General features: G+C 41.9%; 1 protein-coding gene across 4 annotated transcripts; it reads right to left on the bottom strand.

The window, feature by feature from the left end:
- Window positions 1-263: 263 nt before the first annotated feature.
- On the bottom strand, window positions 264-21,838 carry aldh1a2 (aldehyde dehydrogenase 1 family, member A2). Of its 4 annotated transcripts, none has more exons than XM_070903977.1 (13): window positions 21,722-21,838; window positions 13,561-13,665; window positions 12,850-12,990; window positions 12,278-12,407; window positions 10,128-10,189; window positions 9,301-9,429; window positions 8,027-8,140; window positions 4,647-4,749; window positions 3,842-4,031; window positions 3,527-3,686; window positions 2,924-3,081; window positions 1,426-1,500; window positions 264-1,202 (listed from the first exon to the last, which is right to left on the bottom strand). In XM_070903977.1, the coding sequence occupies exons 1-13, from the start codon at window positions 21,836-21,838 to the stop codon at window positions 1,130-1,132; spliced, it is 1,557 nt and encodes a 518-aa protein (XP_070760078.1). In that variant the 3' UTR covers window positions 264-1,129. The 4 variants fall into 4 exon arrangements, with proteins under 4 accessions (XP_070760078.1, XP_070759991.1, XP_070760162.1 ...); XM_070903890.1 differs by having other exon boundaries at window positions 3,527-3,691; window positions 3,847-4,031; XM_070904061.1 differs by lacking the exon at window positions 8,027-8,140 and having other exon boundaries at window positions 3,527-3,691; window positions 3,847-4,031.
- Between the last annotated feature and the right edge of the window lie 1,606 nt (window positions 21,839-23,444).

Raw genomic sequence — 23,444 nt, 5'->3', positions numbered from 1 at the left:
TTTATTTCCAAATGAGATGAATCAATTCAAGTATTTTCAAGTAATTAAATAACTGATGTGGTTGACCCAGGTCTGTGAGATTCAGCGGCAGAGTTGTTATCTCCCAACTGATTAATGTAAGATGTGTACACTGTAAACTGTGTGACCTCTTGAGCAGCAGAGGAAGCTGAGACACAACTGTAGAGTCCCAAAAATGTAGTGAACACTCAGAGAAAAACAGTTTTCCAGTAAAAAAGTTTTTACTGAAAAAAACTATGGTCATTTTATAATTTCATAGCATATGATTGTATAAACATAAACATAGATGGACATCAATGAAAATCAGCTACATAATGTTTAAAATACATCTACTCCTCTTTTAGCAGGTGAGAGTAAAATGCTTTTAAGAGGTTAAAATCTTCACGTTTACATCAGTCAAAAGTTGACATACAGTGTTAAGTCATACAAGCTAAAATATAAACAAAGACAATTAGAAAATCAATTTTAATTCTGAATTAACATTTCATCCATTCATATCTGAGGCTTACAACATCAGTGGTCTTGAATGAGCTGACATGCTTGCATAAATTCTACCAAGACAATGACACATGAGGTTTTTGACAATCATACCGCACAGTGTAAAGAAAAACTGCCTCCCAACACATTACAAGTTGCTAGTAAAGGGTTGATTGCAAGTGCGGCGACTGAGTCTCTGAGCTTCCAGCATCTGGGGGGGGGGCAGGGTGGGGGGTGGTGGGGGTGAGGATGAGGGTGTAGCGGCTGGGAGGGGGGTTGTTATTGGGGTTTGCAGTCAAAACAGCTTCCCCAATCGTCTCTGTGAGTGCTTTAGTGTAGTTAGTGGAGGAGGTATACATTATGGGGGTAGTTCAGTGGTCGTCAGTTAGACTAAAGACAGTCCACAAACTCAAGGCGGGTGGTGATAGCTGGACAGGGATTGGCTGACTGTCCATGGCGAGCAATGCAGAGTTGATGGAGGATCTGGGAGGGCAGCGAGTGGTCACAGCCTGTAGTTACCACGGAGATAACTAATTTTGATGGTTAATGTGGTTTGCCACCGTGGACGGACCGACAAGAGGCGGTGTCAGTAATGAGGGAGACGCTACCTCCTCCCAAAAAAAGTGTGGCTGCCTTAAGAGTTCTTGGCGACCATCTTCATCGTGATGGTCTTCACTTCTGAGTACTCCTTCAAGCCACTTTCTCCCCTGAAAACAGACAACAGGAAATAATAACAATACTGCTCATTTTGTTTAAACTATCATGCTGGCAGCAGCACTGAAATATAGTGTTTACACTGATGGAGAAATATTGCAATATCCTCTTAGATAGAGATTTATGTGATGTTTAAGCAATTTTGGAAAGTAGGTTTTCAAAACACAAAGTCAGTATTAGTAACATTTGGTGGGCAGGCAACCAAGTCATACTCACAATTCACGTCCATTGCCAGACATTTTATATCCTCCAAATGGACACTGTGTGCTCAGAGCGTTGAAGCAGTTTATCCTGGGAAATACACAAAACATTGATCACTCTTGTGCGTCAGACTCCTGCGGTTTGCTATTGTAACACGGAGCATAATTCTGTCCAAAGCAGTAGTATTAAAGCTGCATGCAGTTAGACTGATGTAAAAATGTATTATCATGATCACTGAAACCCTCTGGTTCTAACAACATAATTCCTTATTATTTAGCAAACACAGCTGAAAGTTGTCAGGTTGTATATTTGTGAATTTACTGACTGCAGCTGCCAGGGAAGGAAAGAGTGAATGGATGCTACGAAGACTGAAGTCGAGTGTGAATGTGAAGCAATGACCAGTTTACTTCACAGAATGCTTCTTTGCTTTCTTGCCGAGAGCTAGATGAGAAAATTGACGCCACTCTTATGTCTGTACAGTAAATATGAAGCGACTGCCAGCAGCCAGTTAGCTTAGCTTAGCAGAAAGACTGGAAACAGGAGGAAACAGCTAGCTTGACTCTGTCCAAAGGTAACCAAATCCTGCTACCAGCACTTCTAAAGCTCACTAATTAACACGTTATATCTAATGTTGTTTTGTGCACTTAGCATCTATGGTGATCTGGTGAAGGCAAGGTAGCCGAAAATGTCTGGTGAATGAAGCATGGAGAGCTAGAGAGCTGATGAGTGATGGGAAGGGATGAAGGGAATTCCTCAGGATGTCTCCTTAATCCACAGACAATGCGAAGGTCCTATCTATAAGATCAGGAGACGACTAAAGACATAGCTGGTTGTCTGCGGTCAATCCCAAATGTCTTTACATTAAAAGAAGCGGCCATTGTGGTCGGTATCAGTGGTGGGGGAATATTGTTTGGAAAAGGCAGGATTTGTCAAGGAAGAAGAGATGGTAAGAAAAGAGGTTTGGTCCTTCTCAAAGTACCAAACAAAATCGTCCACAGAGGTAGAGAAGTGGGATGGTGATTGGGCAGCATCAAGAATGAAGGACAAAGTAGAGAAATGTTTCCTCAGCTTGCAGAGGATTGCAGTCAAGTGGTGAAAAATTCTTGGCAGATGCTGTATGTTAGCTATACTTCTAACCCTACTCATAGCCATCTGCAGGTAATTACAAAAGAAACAAGACAATTTTAGGTGAACTCAAGAACTAACATTTTAGGACTATTTAATTTATACAAATTATAAAATTAGGGTGTCAATTTACATTTACAATTTACGTTTTGCGTTGTTGTCTTGCCCTGGCAAGTTGCTTTTGATATTTTTATGTCTTGAATGTCTGAGCCGAGGGGGAAAAGTGAAAAAAATGAAGGAAAACATTTCTTTGCGGCTTGTGTAATGATAGCGAAGTGGCACATGGCCAGTTTACAGTTTCTGGATGCCAGAGTCTGAAATGGTTGATACTTCCCACATGAAAAATATTACTGATTGCAGCTAAAGAAACACAGCAGATGAAACTCACCAGACAGTGCCAGCCTGCATGGCTGTGGATATGGTCATAGCTTTGTTGATGTCATTGGTGAAAACAGCCGCAACCAAACCATAATCTGTGTTGTTGGCTCTTTCTATCACTTCCTCCATAGTTTTGAACTTCATGATCTGCTGGACTGGGCCAAAAATCTGTAAACAGATGAGAATATGCAGGTTGGTTACAGAATTTAAATCTTCTCATTCATTTACCTTATTTGGATATATTCTATTTATATATTATTGGTCATATATAAAGAGGTGTGAAGGGTGAAGGATAGGGTCACCAATCATCCTGCAAAAAAATGTATCCAGTATATATTTTCACCAGTTGTTTTTATGCTACTTTATACTTCACCTACATTTCAGAACGTAGTAATGTACTTTTTTACATTTATTTGACATCTTTAGTTACATTTTTATAGATTATTTAACTACCCAACTGCATATAAAGTGGTTAAAATTAGTTCCACCTCGACCTGTACAACATCAAATATCGCTTACATGTAAATGAATCAATAATAACATTCCAATAATATCATGTATATGATAGTATAACTGAAAGGGGTCATTCTGCATAATGTGTGTATCACTGTACCTCCTCTCTGGCGATGCGCATGTCATCCCTCACATTAGAGAAAACAGTGGGCTCAATGAAGAACCCTTTCAAGCCCAGAGCTTTGCCTCCACACTCCAGCTTGGCTCCTTCACTGATGCCGCTCTGGACAAACTCCAACACACGATTCTGCTGCTCCCGACTGATCTGTGGAGGTGGAGGACAGACATTACATGAGAACCCAGGACCAGAGAAGATGGGAAAAAAATATAGAGAGACAAACATTTTGAAAGTGAAAGAAAAGTGATAAAAAGAGAACAGTTTCAAATGAAACTATGACGTTATGGATCTGTTGACCTCACCTGTGGACCCTGCTCAGTAGAGGGATCAAAAGGGCTGCCGACTATCCTCCTCTTGGCTCTCTCCACACTCCGCCGAACAAACTCATCATATATGGGCTCCTCCACATAGATGCGAGAGCCTGCTGTGCAGCACTGGCCTGCGTTGAAAAACACACCCTGGTGGGCCTGTTCTACCGCCAGATCCACTAGGAAAAAAGGGGGTTTTAGTTAATCAATACCTTGATAAAACAGTTTGTTCATTAAAAAAAACTACACCATGGGAATATATATATTTTTTTTAATCTTGAAATCTTGAAATAAGTCAGAATTTAACTGTTAACAGAAACAGTAAAAAAGTAGTGTGTGTAGTATATTGTTACAAAATTTCCCCCGATATTTATTGGAGCTATCCTGTGCAAATCTGATACCTGACACCTGAGAGACAGGACCCTGCTGTTGCGCACGAAGGGTTAACGGACCCCCATGATTTATGGGTCTCGGCTGAAGCACCCGACTGAGTCAGGGTCCATTCTCCTGATTTACAGGCCTTAGGGAGCCCCTCTCACGGCTGCTGAAAGCATTTGAAAGCCTCGGCACCCCCAGTTTGGTGAGCCACTTAGAATTTATATGAAACCCATCCATCCACAGTTTTCATAGCACTGCAAAGCTTTTGAGCATTTTAAGATTCTCAGTCCATATGTGTTTATCCACAGGCTGAAGGTCCTGAGAATGGGAAACGTAACTAAACAAAAATAGTGATAGTGATGGACCACCTAGTGAGGTGACTGGAGCACTGAATAAAACATTACTTGCAAACTTACAATCAGCATCTGCAAAGATAATGTTGGGGTTCTTTCCTCCCAGCTCCAGCGTCACTCTCTTCAGGTTACTCTTCCCAGCTGCTTCTTGGATCAGCTTGCCGACCTAGCAAAGGAAACAGATCTGGGGTTTACTCACAGAGATGCAGGCCTGCAGCCAGATCAGTAAATCAGCTGGAGCCATTAAATAGCTTAAAGACGTTGGTTAGCTCCAAACAGGGAATGCACCGGTAGATCAGCTGAAACATGAGTTCTGTAAACACACAGAATGAATATCTATTACAGGTTTTTGGAGACAGCAACGGGAAAATAACATGATGTTTCGGAGGGGAACAGCATCTGATGTCTAATGAAGGACAGGAAGACGCAACCACAAGGTGTGTGGGTGGTGTCCTGTGATACTATCTGACAGATAGAGGGGAGGAGGTGTTGGTCTGTGTGTCAACATGGAAGACAACAAGGGATTTGCTGTGGTTTTTCATCATCCTATTATCTTATCAAGACAAACAAAATGAAGACTAATAAATATTACATTTGAGAACAGCATTGTTTGATAAGGTCACTGAAGGGAACATGTGACTCATCTTAAGGGACTTTTGCAAGTTTTAACCCAGCCATTGATTTTCAGTCTTTCTCTTATGGTATGAAAATATACTCTCAAAACTTGCTTATATTGTGTAATCAATCACAGTGAACATCTGCGAACAACTGCATTCATTTTTCTAGTAGATGGGCTAAAACATGCAAAACCACTGGTATTGTCCTTTGAGGGAATAGTTTTGGAAAATGCACATATTTGCTTTCTTGCTGAGAGTTGGATGAGAGGATCAATACCACTCTACACCAGATATGTAGCTGGAGCAGGCGGCCTGTTAGCTTAGCTTAGCACAAAGACTTGAAACAGGGGGAAATAACTAGCCTGGCTCTGTCCAAAGGTAACAAAATCCACATCTAAAGCTCAATAATTAACACGTTGTATCTTGTTTGTTTAATCTGTACAAAAGTCGAAATGTAAAAATTAAAAGTTGTGGTTTTATTTGGACAGAGGCTAGCCATTTCCCCCTGTCTTTATGCTAAGCTAAGCTAACCGGCTGCTAGCCGATTTAACTCTCGACAAGAAAGCAAATACACATATTTCCCAAAATGTAAAACTACTCCTTTAAGATTGATAGACTATGGTAGTCATGTTTATGAAGTGGTCATTACATTTAAAAAAAAAAGATCATAATCATGTGACTGAAGATATTGACAATATTTTCTCTGGTGTCAAAAATGTTGAGTCTCAACAGTAGAATGAATTAGCTGCTTTAACTGCAATTTTTTCCATGTGGTGACTTTTTGTATTAACACAAGATAACAACTGGATAACAAGCCTGAGAAACCCCACACACCACCCTCACAACCCTAAACAAGAATTCATCTTCCTGTTACTCATACAGTCTGTTTTATTTTCCAGGAGAATAGATAAAGTGGAAAAGTACCCTCTCAGTGTCTAACCAAAAAAAACCCCACCTCCAACATGGAAAAGACTCATCCTCTTTCACTATCTCGTCTAGCGTCTAGAGTTGCTTTAAGATACTAAGATATGATAGAAAACTATAGAATATCAGAACTGCTGTGTCGTGGCTGGTACCAAAGCTGTATAACAACAATACTTGGCTCAGCTTCTTGTGTCTGATGTGTTTTGTCTGTCTTTGATCAGAAACACAAAGAGGCTGACTAAGGGGAGGTTAGCGTGTGTTTATTCAGGGGTAAAGGAAACACGCTGGGCTGCGAGACTCCTCCGTGTGGAGTCACAGCCACATGTGAGTTAGTACAAGGATGAGTTGTGGTCCTAAAATCCACCTGTAGTTACACCACCACCTTCCACTCTGTGAGGAGATGCTGTGGTCGCCAGTATCCCCCACCCCTGCTACTACAGTGCTGTGACTCACTGTCTGGGCATCAGCAGTCTCTTACAGCACTGGCTCATTCTCTCAGTAATTGACTCCAGATCACATGAAACAACAGGAAAACTAGTAAAAAAAAACTGGGCCACTCACAAAGGAAATGTTCAATCAAGACGAGATGATAAAACAAAGAAGATGTTTGTGTTAGAAGGTGCATTTATGCGAGCTCGCGTGTACACACTGATTGGGTGTGTGTGTGTGTGTGTGTGTGTGTGTGTGTGTGTGTGTGTGGGAGGGACAATAGGAAAATATGTTTTATGTTATACTGAGCTGGAAAATCTTAAAGAGACAATGTTAGAGGTGTTTGCACTGGATAAAAATTTGTAAATAGTTCAAATTTTGTCATCTTAAGGCTCTTTCACACATAGTTCCTGGTAAATTACTGGGATAACCTTTCAGGCAGCACTAGTGATTTTTATTATTCACACATGCAGCTACATTCAGGAACATTTCCTTTTCACACATGCTGTGGCAATGTCGGAATAGAAGGGGCAAGAGATGGACCCTTTACGTGCTTGTCCCTGCAGTATTACTGCTTTCATTCACAACACAGCCGTACTGGCATTTTCCCTGAAATGTTACCAGGTCTTGATGTGGGGAATTGGCGGCACAAATTTCCCTGAATATTGATCACACATGTCCCATTAGTTTGGGTGATAAAGTATTGGACAATTAAAATTCTGACCAGATGCTGGCGCTAAATAAAAACTCAGAGACCACCAAAATTATTACAATTCATCCTGAGGTGCGCATGAATGTCTACGCCAAGTCAAAACAGACATCTCCATAAACCCCAAGGCTAATCCGAACACTACATAAAGCTGGCTCATGTATGTGAAATACAGGCTGGTCACATCATGAAATAAATTCTACATTAGGATTGCTGTAAATGGTTTAAGCAGAGGGTTTAGTTTGCAGTTAGAAATAACAGATGTTTATAAATGATCTGCAGAAAAGGAATCTGATGTCACTCTGGCATGAGGAATGCGTTCGGACCGCAACACCTCCGAGCGCTCAAGACCTAACATGGTGTGTCCTTGATCATTTAGCTTTCCATTAACTGCTCCCCCGTTCTGTTCTGCAAAGCCACAAGGGTTTATTCTGTGTGTGTCCTGATAGGAAGTTCAATGAAAGGCGCTGTGGAGGTACGTGAATACAGCAGAGACAGGGGAAGGAAAACAGAGGAGAGGCAGTGTTTTCAGAAAGATGGGTTTGTATACTCTTGATAGTGCAAATATGTGCATGTGTGCGAGATAAAATCAGAGCAGTAATGACAGGGCACGCAGCTTTGTTTACTTTTCAGACTTCAATACAGGCACACAACGTCCCCCTATTACCCAGCCTGCTCTGCACATGTTGGTCACTGTGTCACTTGCTGACAAAAGCGAGCAGTAGGCAGCTGTTGATCTGAGACACTTTATTAAAGAAAAGTACCTCAGTTGATCCTGTGAAAGCCACTTTGTCTATGCCCATGTGCGAAGCAATTGCAGCTCCTGCCGTTGGCCCGAATCCTGGCAAAATATTGATGACTCCCGGTGGAAACCCGGCCTGTCAAAACAATATGAGAGGAAACAAGCTTTAGCGGAGATGACAGCAGAGCCAAGCAAAACCACAGGCGGTGTGGGGGAATCCGGACCCAACCCAACCTCCCTACCAGCAGAGAGCGGAGAGAACATCAAAAAGAAGAAGGCAACAGACAGATAGTCTCCAAAAAGAGGCGAGGCCAGAGAGGGCAGGGAGAAGACAGGGAGGATGTGGACGCTGAGATTTGTACAGCATGATTAGGTTTCTCTACATGAACATGTGACGCTGCATTGTTCCCATCCTGTTTAACTTACTGTGTTTACCCCTATTGTACACAACTGCACTGGCTAACCCTGTTGCTACTGACGTCGACAATACAATGCACTGCTACATGGATATACACAATTAGTCATATTTTATGTTGACCTGATGGTCTTAGGTGCACCATATCTGAAGCTCTGTTATGTTTTGTCTGTCCTGCTCTTTTTTTAGCACTGATATTCAACTTCCTATGGAGCTTCAATTTAGAGGTTTAAAGCACGACTCACTTTGCTGATTTCAATCATTTTGTTCAGTTCAGTTTAAAGAAGAAGTCACTGACTAAGCAGCTCATTCACTTTATTTTCTAAGCTAAACGATCACATCAACGCTCAAATGCACTTCAGTACGTACATCATTTAGTGAACAAATCGCAGCGTATACCGTGCTAAGTGTACGTATTGTATTGGGGAAACAGCTAAAAATCTCTGAGACTGAAATCTCAACACCTTAGCTGATCAAATCAAAACTATCTGCACGGCTACAAACGGTACCACTAAAATTAAATGATAAAATATGTTTGTTTTTTTGTGATTTAGGTGAACTGACCCTTTAACTCTAGCAAACGTGCTGGCCGGTTTTCATGTCAGAATGGAAATTAGGATTACAGACTCTGAAAAGATGCAGCAGATAGACAAGTGACACTTTGTTAAACATCTGTTTTGTGTCACCTTGTGGTTACATTAACATTGGACTATCCAAATAAAGTGTTGGCCAAATTCATAGTGAACACTGTGTTCTTGGCAAACTGAAACCTGTAAGTGATTCTGATTCAGTTATTGGAGTATTAACATTGAGACTGTCCAAAAGGTTGGCGAACTGCCTCGTGAACACATTGTGGCTGGCAGAGTGATGCTGTCATTTACCTCCTTGACGAGAGCCGCTATGTAGAGGCAGGTGAGCGGCGTCTGCTCAGCGGGTTTGAGGACAACAGTGTTTCCACATGCGATCGCTGGACCCAGCTTCCATGCTGTCATCATCAGAGGGAAGTTCCACTGTGCGTGACACACACACACACACGCCGGAAAAAGACATCATGCATCTGACTGACACACTGGGTGGTCACAAGTCAAGCTCAATAACTCATCGCTCTTAAGTCACTTACTCTCATTTTCACTCTGTCTAAACATAGTCAAGTGAGAAAATGTTCTCGGCACTTGTACAGTATTTTCTCTTCCCACAGTATTCTGAGAAAGCCGGGAAATTGCAACACATGTGCAATAAACCCATATCACTGTACAACACACAGGCCTGTGTTATTTCTGCTTTACACAGGAGCCCATGGGGCTCAACGCAGAACCACACGCTTTCTGCACTCTTGCACAATCAGCAGTGTCTCTTTCTCCTTGATCTTTTCCTCCTTTCTCACCATTCTTCTTTCCTCAAACCCCGCTATGTTAAATCCCTCAACTCACTCTTCTGCCTCTCACTTCTCATTCTGTATTACTCAAGCTCACTGGCACCGTTATTTTTGGGGCTTACCAACAGGATTTACCAGAATAAACAGTAACTGTCAGGGAATTACTGGAAAATGCAGAATGTAATTCAAAAAAACAGGGCGGACTAACAACCACGACATCTCTTTTAAACTCTGCCAAGTCACTCTTATCTGTTGGTTGTTTTTTTTTTCTTCAAACTTGTATGTCCATTTGTATTCATCATGCATGTCACTCGTAGGAAGGGTAATACTCACAGGGATAATTTGTCCACAAACTCCAATGGGCTCATATCTGGTAAATGTCAGATACTCTCCATCTGTGGAGGAACACACATGCAGCACACACACACACACACACACACACACAGAAAACAGGGTTATTCACTACGCTTTAGTAGTTTGAAGCTTGAAAAACGCCTGAAACACATGAAAAATGTCACCACCTGATACCCCCGGTGTTGTTGACTCAACATGTTAATTTGTAAATGAATCCACACGCAACATTCCTGGTTACTTTACCCTGGTGAGAGATTACATTTCGTTTCGAGCCTCCTACAGCACAGGCATGTGTGTAACTGTTTTAGGTCACAGAGATGGGTGTTATGCTGGAAAGGTTTGCTCATTCCTCTTGCATTACTTAAGTAGAAGGAGGTACTTACTGAGGGTGTGCCATGCTTGTTCATTCTCCACAGAAACAATTGATATTGAGAAATGTGTGTATAGATTTGTTACCACAGTCGTCAGCTGATGAAACATTGCCTAATGCTGCGTTTGGACTGGAATGATCAATGGTAGATGACAAGCCAGATAACCATTTTCAATGGGATACGGCGAAAGTAGGACGATGGACACAAAACTTTTTCCTTAATTCCAAAGTGGATGTCTTTCATAACTGTTATTGTTTGGAGAACGAAACTATAAACCTATTAGACATGAGCTTTTCAGGAGGGACTCAAGTATCTGCAAAGATTGTTTGAAAGTATGACGCCTGTACATGACTTATATTTCAATTTGGAACGAGCAATGTAAACTATACCAAACTGTGTAGCCAAAGGTGCTCCACATAGTGACACTCCCCATTCATCTCACACTGTCTATGATACAAATTAAACACAATAAGCTCGGCATAACGTGCAAGACGGATAGATGCCGAGGGGTTGCTGTTGATAGATGTCCCGTACCTCATCCCGACATGTGAACAAACGCGATTACTTGAGACATCATACAGGCTACAGGAATACCCTTGTTTATTTTCTCTGAGTGTCTTCTAGAGCAATAAAGCTTAAACCAAAGCCCTGGGAAAATGCTCACCGTGGTTGGTTTGGCAGCAGTGTACAAGAGAAGCTTTGAGAGGGACAATACAGTGGTATCAGGAGGTTTCCCATGTCCTCTCTCTTATTCTATTTCCTTTTTGTGCTTCCTGTTGAAACAGACGGCCAACTTTCCCCTCTTCCACCCCCAAATTCATTCGCCTTAGAGGGGCAACACTGGTGGCAGCCTCCTCAGGACAATAAATGTTAGTGTTTGAATTGATCGCCAATTTGGATACCTTAGTCTGCTTTTTCTACAAAACCTTTTTTTTCATTCTACTAAATACACCAAACTTCTTAAAGCGGCAATAAACAATATTTCTATAATATCAATGGATCAAATGATAATTTGTAATGTAAACTGAGCATGAACTGAGTTTTTTTGTGTCTTTCGGCTCATTTATTTGGTTTTCACACACTCCCACAACTTTACTGTTTTGGTTGACTCTCACCGTTGTCATAGTGTCGTTTTAACAGCAGGTAGCTGTTTTCAGAAGAAAAGCTCTAAAAATCCCAGCAGACAGACAAAGTTAGCTACTAGCTGGTGAACACAATGGAGCATTTAGAAGCTTAAGAGCCAGATATTTCCCTCAGGAGTTGGTGAAGACCAAGAGCTATTGGATTTACATTCATCAAATGAATACTACTCTATAACTGCTGGTTAATGTGTTAATAGCTAACAGTTTGCTAACAAGTTCACCATATCAACTTAAAAGGTGATGATATTTCAGTGTTGTGTTTGCGGCTTGTTTCCGTCGCCCCCAAGAGGCCGAAAAAATCAATTATTACACTTCTAAAATGCAAATTGTTGTAAAGTGAAAATATACAATAAATGGATGAAACTATTATTTAAATCATGGCACATCTGATTATCTTAGTGAAGACACAATTCAGTTGATACTCAAAGTATTTCGGTTTGATACCCAGCCCTCTGTGTTCATCTCCTAAATGTCCCCAGAGACAAACGGGATTCTTTGCTCGACATCTGCTGCTATCATCCAACTAATCCTTTCCTTTACTTATAATCTCACACCACCACTCTTCTTCATCGCGAATCTGCCTTTTGTCACTGTAATACTCAAGGAGGGGCCTTACCCATTGGAATGGAGGTGCCGTGGATCTTGTCTGCATATCCAGCGAAGTATCTCAGTGTCTTTATGGTTCCTTGGAGGTCCACAAACAGGGTGGGCAGGAAAGGCTTCCCACTGTTCAGTGACTCAATAGTCTGAAGAGAGACGGGGGAGACGTTTGAGAAATATGTGATATAACCTTGTGATCCTCACATAATTCCATACTGTTCCAGTCTTTACACTCCCCCATGGGTGAAATGTGACACTAAGATAACACTAAACTACAAATACAGGCCCTAAGTTACAGTTATATGTTCTCTTTACGTTCTCTTTAAGTTTGTTTGTATTTCTTAAATACAAAGACAACTCAAAGTGCTTTGCAGAAGGCATATAAATGCATGAATTACAAGGAAAATAAAATATATTACATAAGTTTAAAATTAAATAAACAGACAAAGGAATAGTGGTTATACTACTGTTTCTGTGCAGTTAGTATAATTACATAAATAGGGTAATAATCAAGTGGATAAGAGGACTTTTTCTTATTATACCAATGTTGTTCACATTAATTGATACAGAAATATCCGGTTAACTTACTGCTAGATAGACACTGTCTCTCTCCACCAGGTCAGCCAGTTTGGACAGTAGACGTCCCCTCTCAGATGCGTCCATCCTTCGCCATACGGAGCCCAAAGAAAAGGCCAGGCGAGCTGCCTGCACCGCTTTATCAACATCAGCCTATGAGACAAGAGGGAAACATACTAGTTATTTAACCTCATCCAGTAAACAGGTGATGAAATCTGTCTTTTCATGAAAGCAGCACATCTGATTTTTTTTTAACTCAATGTTGCTGAAATAAAGAGGGGCAAGAACAACTGCTGGCTCACCAAATCAAAATAGATTGATCTCACACTGCACTTCTGCTTTTCTTAATTCTGTGAATGCAAATAGTTCACACGTGTATAAAGAACTAAAAGTCATCGTCAAACTATCCAATAGTGGAAAGTAACTAAGTAGATTTACTCAAGCTGTGTATACTATACTATATAGTACTAAGTACAAATTACGATATTTTCTACATTTGAAAGGGAAATATTGTACTTTTTACTATAGTTACTGGTTACTTTTCAGATTAAGATAACAGTAAAACACAGACAGGTGCCATTCCACATAATGAATACTTTTATGTGTATACTTTATTTTGTGGCTAATACCTTTATTTATCCACTTACCTGGAGTCATACTTAAGTAAATGATTCTTCCACCACTGAAACTATTAGTTAGTTAGATGAACTCCTGAGTATTTACCTTCTCTGCTTCTTGAACCTCACAGATCTGCTCTCCAGTCGCCGGGTTGAAGGTAGGAAAGACTTTCCCACTAACAGAGTCCTGCCACTCATTGTTGATGAAAATCTGCAGGAAAAAAAGCAGTTTTTTAGTATTTTAGTAAACAGATGCAATAAAGGATCTGAGTCACAAATGTAAAGCCATGCATGTAGTTCTTCTTAATATGAATTCAATGCAAAATGCACAAACTGATCATTAAAGCCTTATTCAAACTGATACAATTTGCAAACCAACTGAGCTTGAGTGGGAGACAATGACTAGCTTTTTTATTTCTAAAATATTTGTGTTATGTTGAGTAATCATTTCATTACACCATGTTGGCTACAGTGACATGATTGTAGTTGAGGCTCTCATGCAGCAAGTCCCAGTTCTTCCAGACTCTTGTGTAAGGGATATGGGAGAATCTCTGGAAATCTGGACGGAGATTCCTGCCTGTCCAGCATTGCTCTCTGGGGAGTGCTCCACAGCCAGACAAAGGGGTGGTTGGGTGGTTGGGGGGCAGATAAATCCCTATCAGACACCAGACCCCCCTCCACCCCACCCACCCCCAAGCACACAGACACACGTTTCACAACATCACTGCTCGTTTACGAGATCATAAAACACGTGCCGCGCTTGGTTTCTGTGATGCGTTAAAGCGAGTCTTCCGTTAAACAACCGCCTGGGATTCCAAACAGGACGCATTCAACTATCTATTAAGACCAAATAAAGGCAAAATAAATGTTTACAGAGCCACAGAGCTGAGAATTATGTCACCAAAATGCAAGTAAATCCTTCATAAGCCGATGAAAAGTGGAACAAAATGCGAGGTGTGATTTGAAATTTGCAAATTACACAAGTTCAGTCAGCCAAAAAAACAAAATCGCTCCTTCCTCGCTGACATGTTTAGATCCATTAGGCAGACTACTCACACACTGTTTTTAATGGCTGTCAGTCTGCCTGATAGATAGAGTGCAAGGAGAACATCTGCTGGCACAAATCTCCCTGTGTATACATATGCTCTTACCGTCCTTCTACTTTAGAGGACTTCAGATGCACCGACTAGCAAAGCTGAGAGCAGGGTTCAAGTATCCCACTGGCCTAAGCCTCCCTAAACTCTCCAGCATGTTTACCTCCATAAACGCTGGGGTTTAAGTACTATTTAATTGGCTGTAAACTGTTAGCCGTGTTTACTTTCGGGTTGGTATAAAATGCCAGGGAGTCTGAAAACTGTTGGGAGTTGAGTCGCAGCAGACTCATCACTCTGCCTCCCTCCCTCCCTCCTCTTCATTCCCACGGCTCGCGGGTGCACAATGTGGACGCTGCGTATGAATAACTTACAAGCAGACGTTTAAGGTGTTCAGTATCTGCAAGTACCACCCTGCAGAACCATACATTACAGAGTCATTCCTCCACGGTTCCTTTGTACCCACACCATCCCCCACACACACAAACACACACACACACACACACATAGAGATAGACAAGGCCAGTGCGGATCCTCTCTACCAGCCCAGTCCTCTCAGGCGCCTTCCATCAGAGGCCACCTTTAATCTGACTCTCATTAAGAGCACTTCATAAAATTGTCAGTAACGATAAGGAGCAGAGGGCCCAGCTACAAAAACAGAAAGTCCTGTAGAGCACTGAATTAGTTTTTAAATTTATAGGGGCCACTGAAGTGGGGCGCCCTAAATCAGAGCAGCCCCCCTGACAGCCTCAACAGTCCCAGCAAGAATGCAGACCATGGGTAGCTTTATGCATGGCGTAACCCCTCTCACAGGACGCTGCTAAAGGAGAACGGATGAAGCAGGAGAACAGTGGAGCAGGCCGCCACCTAAATCACGGCCAGAAAAGGACAACTGTCAGCCGCCGCTTGGCTCGGCCCTCTCTCTGGACTCGGACTGGTGTTAGACTTTTGTCTTGTTCCATTGATAGACTTGATTAAGATGACAGGGCCGAGGCGTAAATCAACTCACAAGGTTTCTTAAAATTGCTTTTGGGATCATTTGGAAGAGGGGCAAAGAACACAAGAATGAAAAAAAAGTGCAAGGGGGTGCACATTTGATGAGGAATAGTGTTTTATTTCCCATTCCCCTGCAGGGTCGTTGCTATCACTTCACATGATGGTTTCATGTGAGCAGTTAGAGTTAACTTGGTGTCCAGAGACAGCAGAGATGATGACAACTTTTTCAAAATAAACAATTTTCTGCTCTTGCAATGAGGCCGTTTATAGTAGCTTTCTCTTAAATGATCAACTTTTGAACACTTTGTACTTCTGCACTGATTAAGAAAAGCATTAAAACTGACAAAAAGCTGTGATACGTGATGCCTGACACATAATGAGGATGCCTGATGTGGATTAGAGCTAAGCAGTGAGCATATAGGCCAAGACTTTCTGCATGGGCCACAGGGCAGCTGCAAACATTTAGCAACTCTCATGCTTTTCTGCAAAAGCTGTCAATCACATCATCCACAGAAAGAGAGAGAGCCTGGCCATAAGGATAATGACAAGATGAGACATGATGTACACAAACACGTTTAAAAGTGTTTTTGTTCATGTTTCAAATCAGCAACAAATTGGTGCCTGTTTTGCTGATTTGGTCATTCTGGTGTAACATTTGGTACAGGTGTCATAGTCATCTTCACCCATTACAAAATGTTTTATACACTCTGAGTAAAAATCAACATTTGTTCACCTTGCAAATAGTAAAATTTGAGGATGTTAATGTCCGTCATGTTTTCATGCTCACAAAACTTTGCGTGATTTTTTGTTATAATTCATTTTTTAGGAGTGAACTGTAATGGGAAGTAAGAAAAGCCAAAATACTTTCTGCAGCCAACAAAACATCTGTTTGGCTCTTTGCTTCTTCTCACAGATCAGATGCTAACGGCTGAAGGAACATGTACTGCTACTCAGTCTTTTTTTTAAGAGGGGGGATAAAGGGGAGGGGGAGGGGGAGGACGAGAGGTGGGGTGGGTTGGTGTGAGGGGGGATTTTAGAGGGAGGGGGGGTGTGAGGGTTTATATATATGTGTGTGTTTATACACAACACTCCAAGATTCCACAGCCAGACGAATCCTAACCGGGCACCTGCAACACTCGTCTGCACAGGAAGTTTCATATCCTCCCCTATCACAGGACCTCTATTTCCTCTCTGGTTCTGGATGGGTTTCAAAAGTCTTATAATTACTACCGTTACAAGTGAGCGGAGAGCATGTGAAAGTGGAGACCAGCTGGTGTTTTTTCTCCCACTCCTCTCCACATGTCTGACACCACAGAGCCTTCATGTTTTTCATTCACACACCCACAGACAATGCCACCCTGCGCTCCTGGGTTTGGCGAGGGCGCCCTCGCTGTCACTGGCAAACGTCTTTGTCTCGTCGGTGTGTGGGCAAGTGGTTCAAGTTGTGCGCTCTGGCACATGTGAGAAACGGTAATTTGACATAAGGCTGTAATCACAAACAAGTTCTTATTCACTTTTTCAGTTGATTCACTCATTTAGCGTCTTCGAGTAGTCAGAAACCACAGCAGACTGTACACGTCACTGGAGCACCAGATAGTTTAGATTATATGATGCTAATTTCTTAATACCTTTCTTAAACTCCCAAAAGAGACATTAGTTTTTGCTTATTGCAGCTGAATACAGCTGTTTGACAAAGTTTCTGGGCAGATTCTTACTCACTAAACACATATTTTCAGTAAGCAGTTAGTTAAGTCAGTAATTTATCCAATCTGCATCCATGAATCTCAAAACTTTGCCTCCATTTTCAAATATCTCAGTAGAGCAAAATGCGTATTTGTTACCACTCAACAAAAACATATCATCATCCAACTTAATATAAGTATTACTTACTACACAAAATATATCAGAACTTAACAACAACAATCTTGATGAATTGCTGAGAGACAGAGCAAAAAGACATGGGCTGCATGCTGTTTGATTTTCATGAATCAACAACAAAACTGACCTCTCCTCTCACTACTGGTGTTTGAACATCTGAGGTTTGATGGGTTTCCTGTGTACTTAACCATTCTTTAAATCGCAGGTCAAGGCGGTGTTTAAAGAACAGCCGCCTTACTCGTGGGATCAGCGGACAAAGAGGAAGTCATTTTTAAAGAAATGTGACGCTTTTCCACGGACAAATAAACATCTAGAAAAGCACTTCTGTCTCTGCTGTGTCCCGCGTTCGTCTGAGATAAAGAGCCTGTTCCAACAGATTTACAAAGCCCAGTGTTTTTCATAATGACACCATAAGGATTTACACGTTCCTTGTCAAGAGGGCCACAGACTGAAGGTGTGGGAAGTTAACAGGGTAACCTCGCTGTCACTGCTCTTCCTTAAACAGTGATTAAGAGACAGGGGACATGATGTTGACGTGTCTGCTAAGATGATAATTTACACTCGCTGCACAAGTAGGCATTTCACACCAATGGACATATTAATGGCAGTGCACACTTACCCTGTCACAATCAAAGAGATGTGTGTTAGAGAGTATGTGGCCATGTGTGTGCGAACAGGGAGATTGTGTAAGCAAAGGCTGGGAAGGGGGGGGGGGGGGGGGGTTCTCGCTGTGCTCGTTGTGATAAATCATTCAGTTGCACAGTATCCCCTAACTTTGGCTCTGTTTGATCTTGATCGCACTAAGATGGTGGTTTTGAAGTGAAAAACTCCAGAACTGCAGGTCAGGCTCTGGCGAGGCAGGGCCACTAACCCACACAGTGAGACACGGTCATAATTTACACCCCTGGTGGACAGCACCTAGCATCAGGGAGCCCCGAGCCTCCATCTGTGCTATCTCAATCAGTGACAGATTGATGGAGCCTCTTATTCATCCAAACTGAGTGGATGTCTCTGCATGGACTGCTTTACAAATACACAGGTCTTCGGCAGACAGGTTCTGCACTGGTTCCTATGGTGAAAGTGCACTAATGCCACCAGGAGCAAAGCAACAAAGAAAATGTATAACTGTTGATTAGATTAACAGATCTGTAACTGTAAGACAATGAACAAGGCCACTGAGTTTGATCCCTCAATCTGGTCTTTGTTAGTTCTTTGTATTTCTAGCACTATTTTATATGTTATTATCCTATTAAATAATTAGGCTACACTAAAACCACACTGGAAATACAAGTAACATTTTAGAAATGTTGATTTTTCGCATACACATTGTTGCTACACTGCAATCACTTCTTAAAGCTTGAAATCAACTTTTGTGGATCACGTTCTCATACTTTTAGAAGAGTTTCTGTTATATCAAAATAAAGGGCAAAACAATGTGCTACCCTTTCACTTGCATTTTTACCACACACAACATTTCCATTCCTGTAAAATTTGTCCCACTACGTGTCTGGTTTAACAACTCATTATCACCGAACAGTATGAAAAAACCACAAAGGCCAGAAGTATCACCCACTGAAAAAAAAGAGCAGGAAAAGTTTCTCTCTTTGCCTTAATCATTCATGAAACAGAGTGTCTCTTCTCCACTTCTACCGCAAGTGAAAAATCTCAATAAATAACTATCGTGGCTCTCTTATTTATGGCTTCCTTCGTGGTGCTATCGACCTTTAAACTGTTTCTGTCTTGTAACCCAGCTGTTGGAGCCTTCTAGCGATAGAAATGTGGGGGCAGGGGATAGGACAACCGAGAGACAGCTTCCCTCCTCATGCTTTTAGCCACAAGAGAAAAGGGTGTGTGAAAACTACAGATTCTGCTTATGGGGATACCAATAGACTAATAACAGTTCCAGTCTTTTATGGATGCATGCAAGAATGAAGATAGCTTTACTGATACAATCAAAGTGTCTTGGACGGTGAGCAGTTCATGACTCGGTGAAGAGGACAAGGGGCAAACCTTGATTGCAATGACCCTTTTTTTTATCACATGCTTCCCTGTTACAGAAGCAAACCTGTTAAGTAATGATACTTTATCAGCCGTATCTCTGTTTCCATGGTCGCTCAGATGTAATCTTTGCACTGCAAAACATAGAATAGTCATGGTGACTTAATGACGGAAATCTGTCAAAGTTTTTATGGAAGTTAGAAAAAGGCTTAATATCGCCTTTATATCATAGACAAGTTTAATGTAACAATATCTGAGGAAAATCTGTGTCTGGAAGCTTGCAGCTCCATCCACACGTCCTGCAGGCCAGTGAACAGTGCTGGTTGTTTCCCTTGCAGTCAGTGGGGTGGAGAACAGGAACAGGGTGTGAGGAGAGCCCACGCCAGGGGTCCCCATAAATCAGGGCCCTTCTGCCCCCTATGTCCACCAAACCAACAGGGATTGGATGATCCAAATTCCTGGGGGTTAATTCACCAAGTCGCTCCCTAAAATTTCCTCCTGTACACCGTTGTGCCCCCCCCCCCCCCCCCCCCCCTCCCCCGCTTTTAACTAACACTCTGCACCGTGAGGGAATGGAAAGCTTACAACATGCAAGAGCCTTTACAACATGTACCGTCCTCTTTACGGTGCAGCAGCAGCGTGCCCTTTGCACTTAAAACACTGAGGTATGTGTTAACATGGAGCGATTATAGCACTGATTGAACTTACACCACGCTATGATTAATCTGTCCTCTGCCCTTTAATCTCGCCATCATAAAAACACTTGTCCTGCAGCTAAAAGACCCAGTTTTGTTCAATAGCAACAATGCTGCAGAGGGCTACATCCTGGCTGCTAAGACTGATGATGTGACCTCAAAAATCGCAGTAAGCATTACAAGATTCTCAGAGGGAAGGACCTGATTTTCAACTAATGACTTGAATTTAGTTCAAAGGGTCCCACTGTGTGCACATGTAAAAAAGCTATCAATACATTGCAGAGATGTCATCAAACAGGCAACAAAACATTTAATATGAGAGCTATTTTCAACATATGTGTAACTGGCTCAAAACTTGTCGTGCACAAACTGCTTTTTATTTATTATAGTGACAAAATGTTGTCAAAATGTGCTTCACTACAGAATATAGGACTTACATACAGTCCATATTCCATACTTTCTTCCGCTATTTCTGCATCCCTTTTCTCCCACCCACGTACTTCTGACTGTAGGGCGATTGCTGACTGCTCTGGTAACACATTTGTTCTCTGACAACGTGCATTTTAATTCTAAATCATTCATTTACTAAACCAACTTGCTGCCATATAATAATCAAACAATGCCTGATTTAACTCACTGCCAATTCTTTGGACTTAATCTGTGTGTAGTAAAACTGCTGTGATCACTGAAGTCACTGAAGGAAAAAGACTTTAAGACCAGGCAGAAAGAATCTGGGCTGTTTAGTTTGAGCACAAACTCAGCCTTTGCCACTGATTCCTAAAATCACGGTGAGCAATCTAACATTAATTAAATTAAGAACTTCACGGTTCATTGAATTTTTATAAAGTATCCCTTTAATTACTTTCTTTAGGCTATATTCCTTTATTAGGCAACTTCAATTAAAGAAAATACATTTTATTAATTGGCTTCCTCTGCAGTGACCTGAGAGGATGTTGGCCTGTGTCTTGACTGAGACTGCACTTCAGGTGCAATGTGGAACAAATATAAAAATAGTAGTACAAAACAATAGTACATAATTGTCCATGTGACTAAATGTTATATTCATTTTAAAACCCTTTCCTCGGTTCATTCACACTTGACCCGCCCTTATTAATACGTTATTGCGCCACCTACAAAAATACATTTTGTAGCATGTGCAATTAAAACTGGTCCAGATTATATGCAAAATCAAGTATCTGGCTAATCTCAGGTTTACGCCATGACTCATATTTTTTTAAAATGTCCGTTATCTACCTCTTTAGTTTAAATTATCTTGTCCAGGGGTCATTGGTCATTTAATGTCGAGCTACACTGAGCACGTGGACGCAGAAAAAAAAACCCTCATCAGGATTTTAAAACGTGCAATCGTCAGTTCATCGGGTCTCTGCTGGAAGTTTTTGTTCGGAGAAGTTTGCCAGCTCCTGAGTGAGCTACACGGTCTGATAGATACCGAGTGCTTCGGCTGCTGACGCACAAAACAAGTTTAGTACAAAAAAAAAGTTTTGGTTAAAGATACACGGTCGCCTGAGCTGCGAGTAGAAGCGGAGTCGTTACGCGCAAAGTTACAGTCGGAGAGTGTGCAGAGAGAGAGAGAGGCAGAGGAACAGACCTTGGTGTACTTGATCTCCGGGTTGGGCACCGGTGAGGGCATCAGCTGGAGGGATGCCATGAGAGCAGCGGGGTCGCTCTTCACCTCTCCGGGGATCTCGATCTTACTGGAAGTCATCACGGCCGTCTTCTCCACTCGTCTGCTGCCTGCTGCGCCTCTCTGGGGTTTTTTCAACAGATTTCTGATTGGGACTTTGGGTTCCTTCCTGGGTTTATAGCCAGGTGTCAGCCGCGGTTCATTTTCATTGGGCAGAGAAAAGGGCCGTCCTTTTGAAAATGAAATTCACGCATTTACATAAACGACCTCAGCCATGCGTGTTAAGGAGGAGAAACACATCCACCCCACCCACCTCACACTCCCGGTACACTCCGGTCTCCACTGCTTTCACTCACCAGCAGCACAACGGGTTTCCTACAGTGATTCATAAGTTTTACACACACAAACATAAAACTCTCAGATTATCAAAACATGGTGCCATGAATTATCTGAAGAGTTAGAGTTGGTCAGTATGTTAATCACAGCTAGAGTATCATCGGAACTCAATAATATAGCCTATGTATATAATATATACGTTTTAAATTACATAAGTCCTACTTTTTTTTTTTTTGGCATAACAGTCTCACCACAAGGTCCATTTAGTAGCTGGTCTGGACTTTTAGTGATATCACACGACCTTCATCAGCACATGGAGTTTGCTCGGTTGTCATGCAGTTGAACATGTTCATATTTCCATTTTAAGGACTTCTCGTCCATGTTGGCTAAAGAGTTGAGATTCCTCCTTGACATTGGAAACAAAACAGCTTCCCCACAAACACACACAAAGGCGTGTTTACTCTTTACTGAAGATATAATCTCGCATTCTTTACACCATCATTAACCATTTCCTAAGTGACATAAAGGTGTCAAACTACTTTCCTCGGCTCACTATCACCCCGTAGACTTTATTTGCCTAACACAACCTCCCCACGGTCTAAGATGTTATGTAAATGCGGACTAGAGGGATTGCTGCTACTTGCTGGGGTGTTGTTGCCAGAGATTTGTCCTGCAGGTGATAATTCCTTCCAGCGCCTCCTTTCAAAACTCCCAATAAACATCCACCAATTAGCCGTGAGCGAGCCTGTCTCCGAAAACTAAAGGAATTAAAGCAAATCCACGCATGTATTAACACATCCACAACAACTGCATTTCCTCACACATGCATGAGGGCCACTCAGGTAACAGTTAAAGGGTAAATCACAAGTATTTATTTGAGATGTAGACTGTGGATTCAAGATAGTGAGGCATGAATCCAGAGTGAAATGTAGGTCTGTGGTCATTTCATTCAAGCTCAGGCTCATTGATATCCTCAAAGAATACCTCCTCAACCAGCTGAAGGGCCTTTACATTTTAGATTTCATAATCTGAGCCTCTTGACAGGACAAAGGAGCGCGGAGACAGATGTAGGCCCATAATTTGCAAATCCCCGGAGGATGCTGTTTCTCCATCAGCACATCACCCCTTTTTTCACAGCATGGGCGACACTCTCAAAGTGTCTGTTTCACATCAAAGAGGACGTGCCCGCAACGGTGACATTGATTAATGCATTCAAAACATCCCATCCTCAGCCTGTCGCCTCACCTTTTCACAGAGCACAGCGAACGGAAGATAAGACACACCGGGGAGATGGTGTGACAAACTTTGGCCGGCAGCTCAAATGTATTCATGGAGCTCCCTCTGTTGGAGG

This window comes from Enoplosus armatus, chromosome 1 (assembly GCF_043641665.1).
Source record: "Enoplosus armatus isolate fEnoArm2 chromosome 1, fEnoArm2.hap1, whole genome shotgun sequence".
In the NCBI taxonomy this organism is placed as follows: domain Eukaryota; kingdom Metazoa; phylum Chordata; class Actinopteri; order Centrarchiformes; family Enoplosidae; genus Enoplosus; species Enoplosus armatus.
Note: the sequence above shows the minus strand (reverse complement) of the source record. Positions and strands in the feature narration are given on the sequence as shown.

Bases quoted from the DNA above. Each gene is read 5' to 3' on its own strand.
- aldh1a2 (XM_070903977.1), bottom strand. From the start codon at position 21,838: ATGACTTCCAGTAAGATCGAGATCCCCGGAGAGGTGAAGAGCGACCCC. The intron at 12,408-12,849 runs GTAAGTTAACCG...GTCTCTCTTCAG, and splicing joins GAGACAGTGTCTATCTAGCA to ACTATTGAGTCACTGAACAG. The intron at 1,203-1,425 runs GTGAGTATGACT...GTCTGTTTTCAG, and splicing joins TCTGGCAATGGACGTGAATT to GGGAGAAAGTGGCTTGAAGG.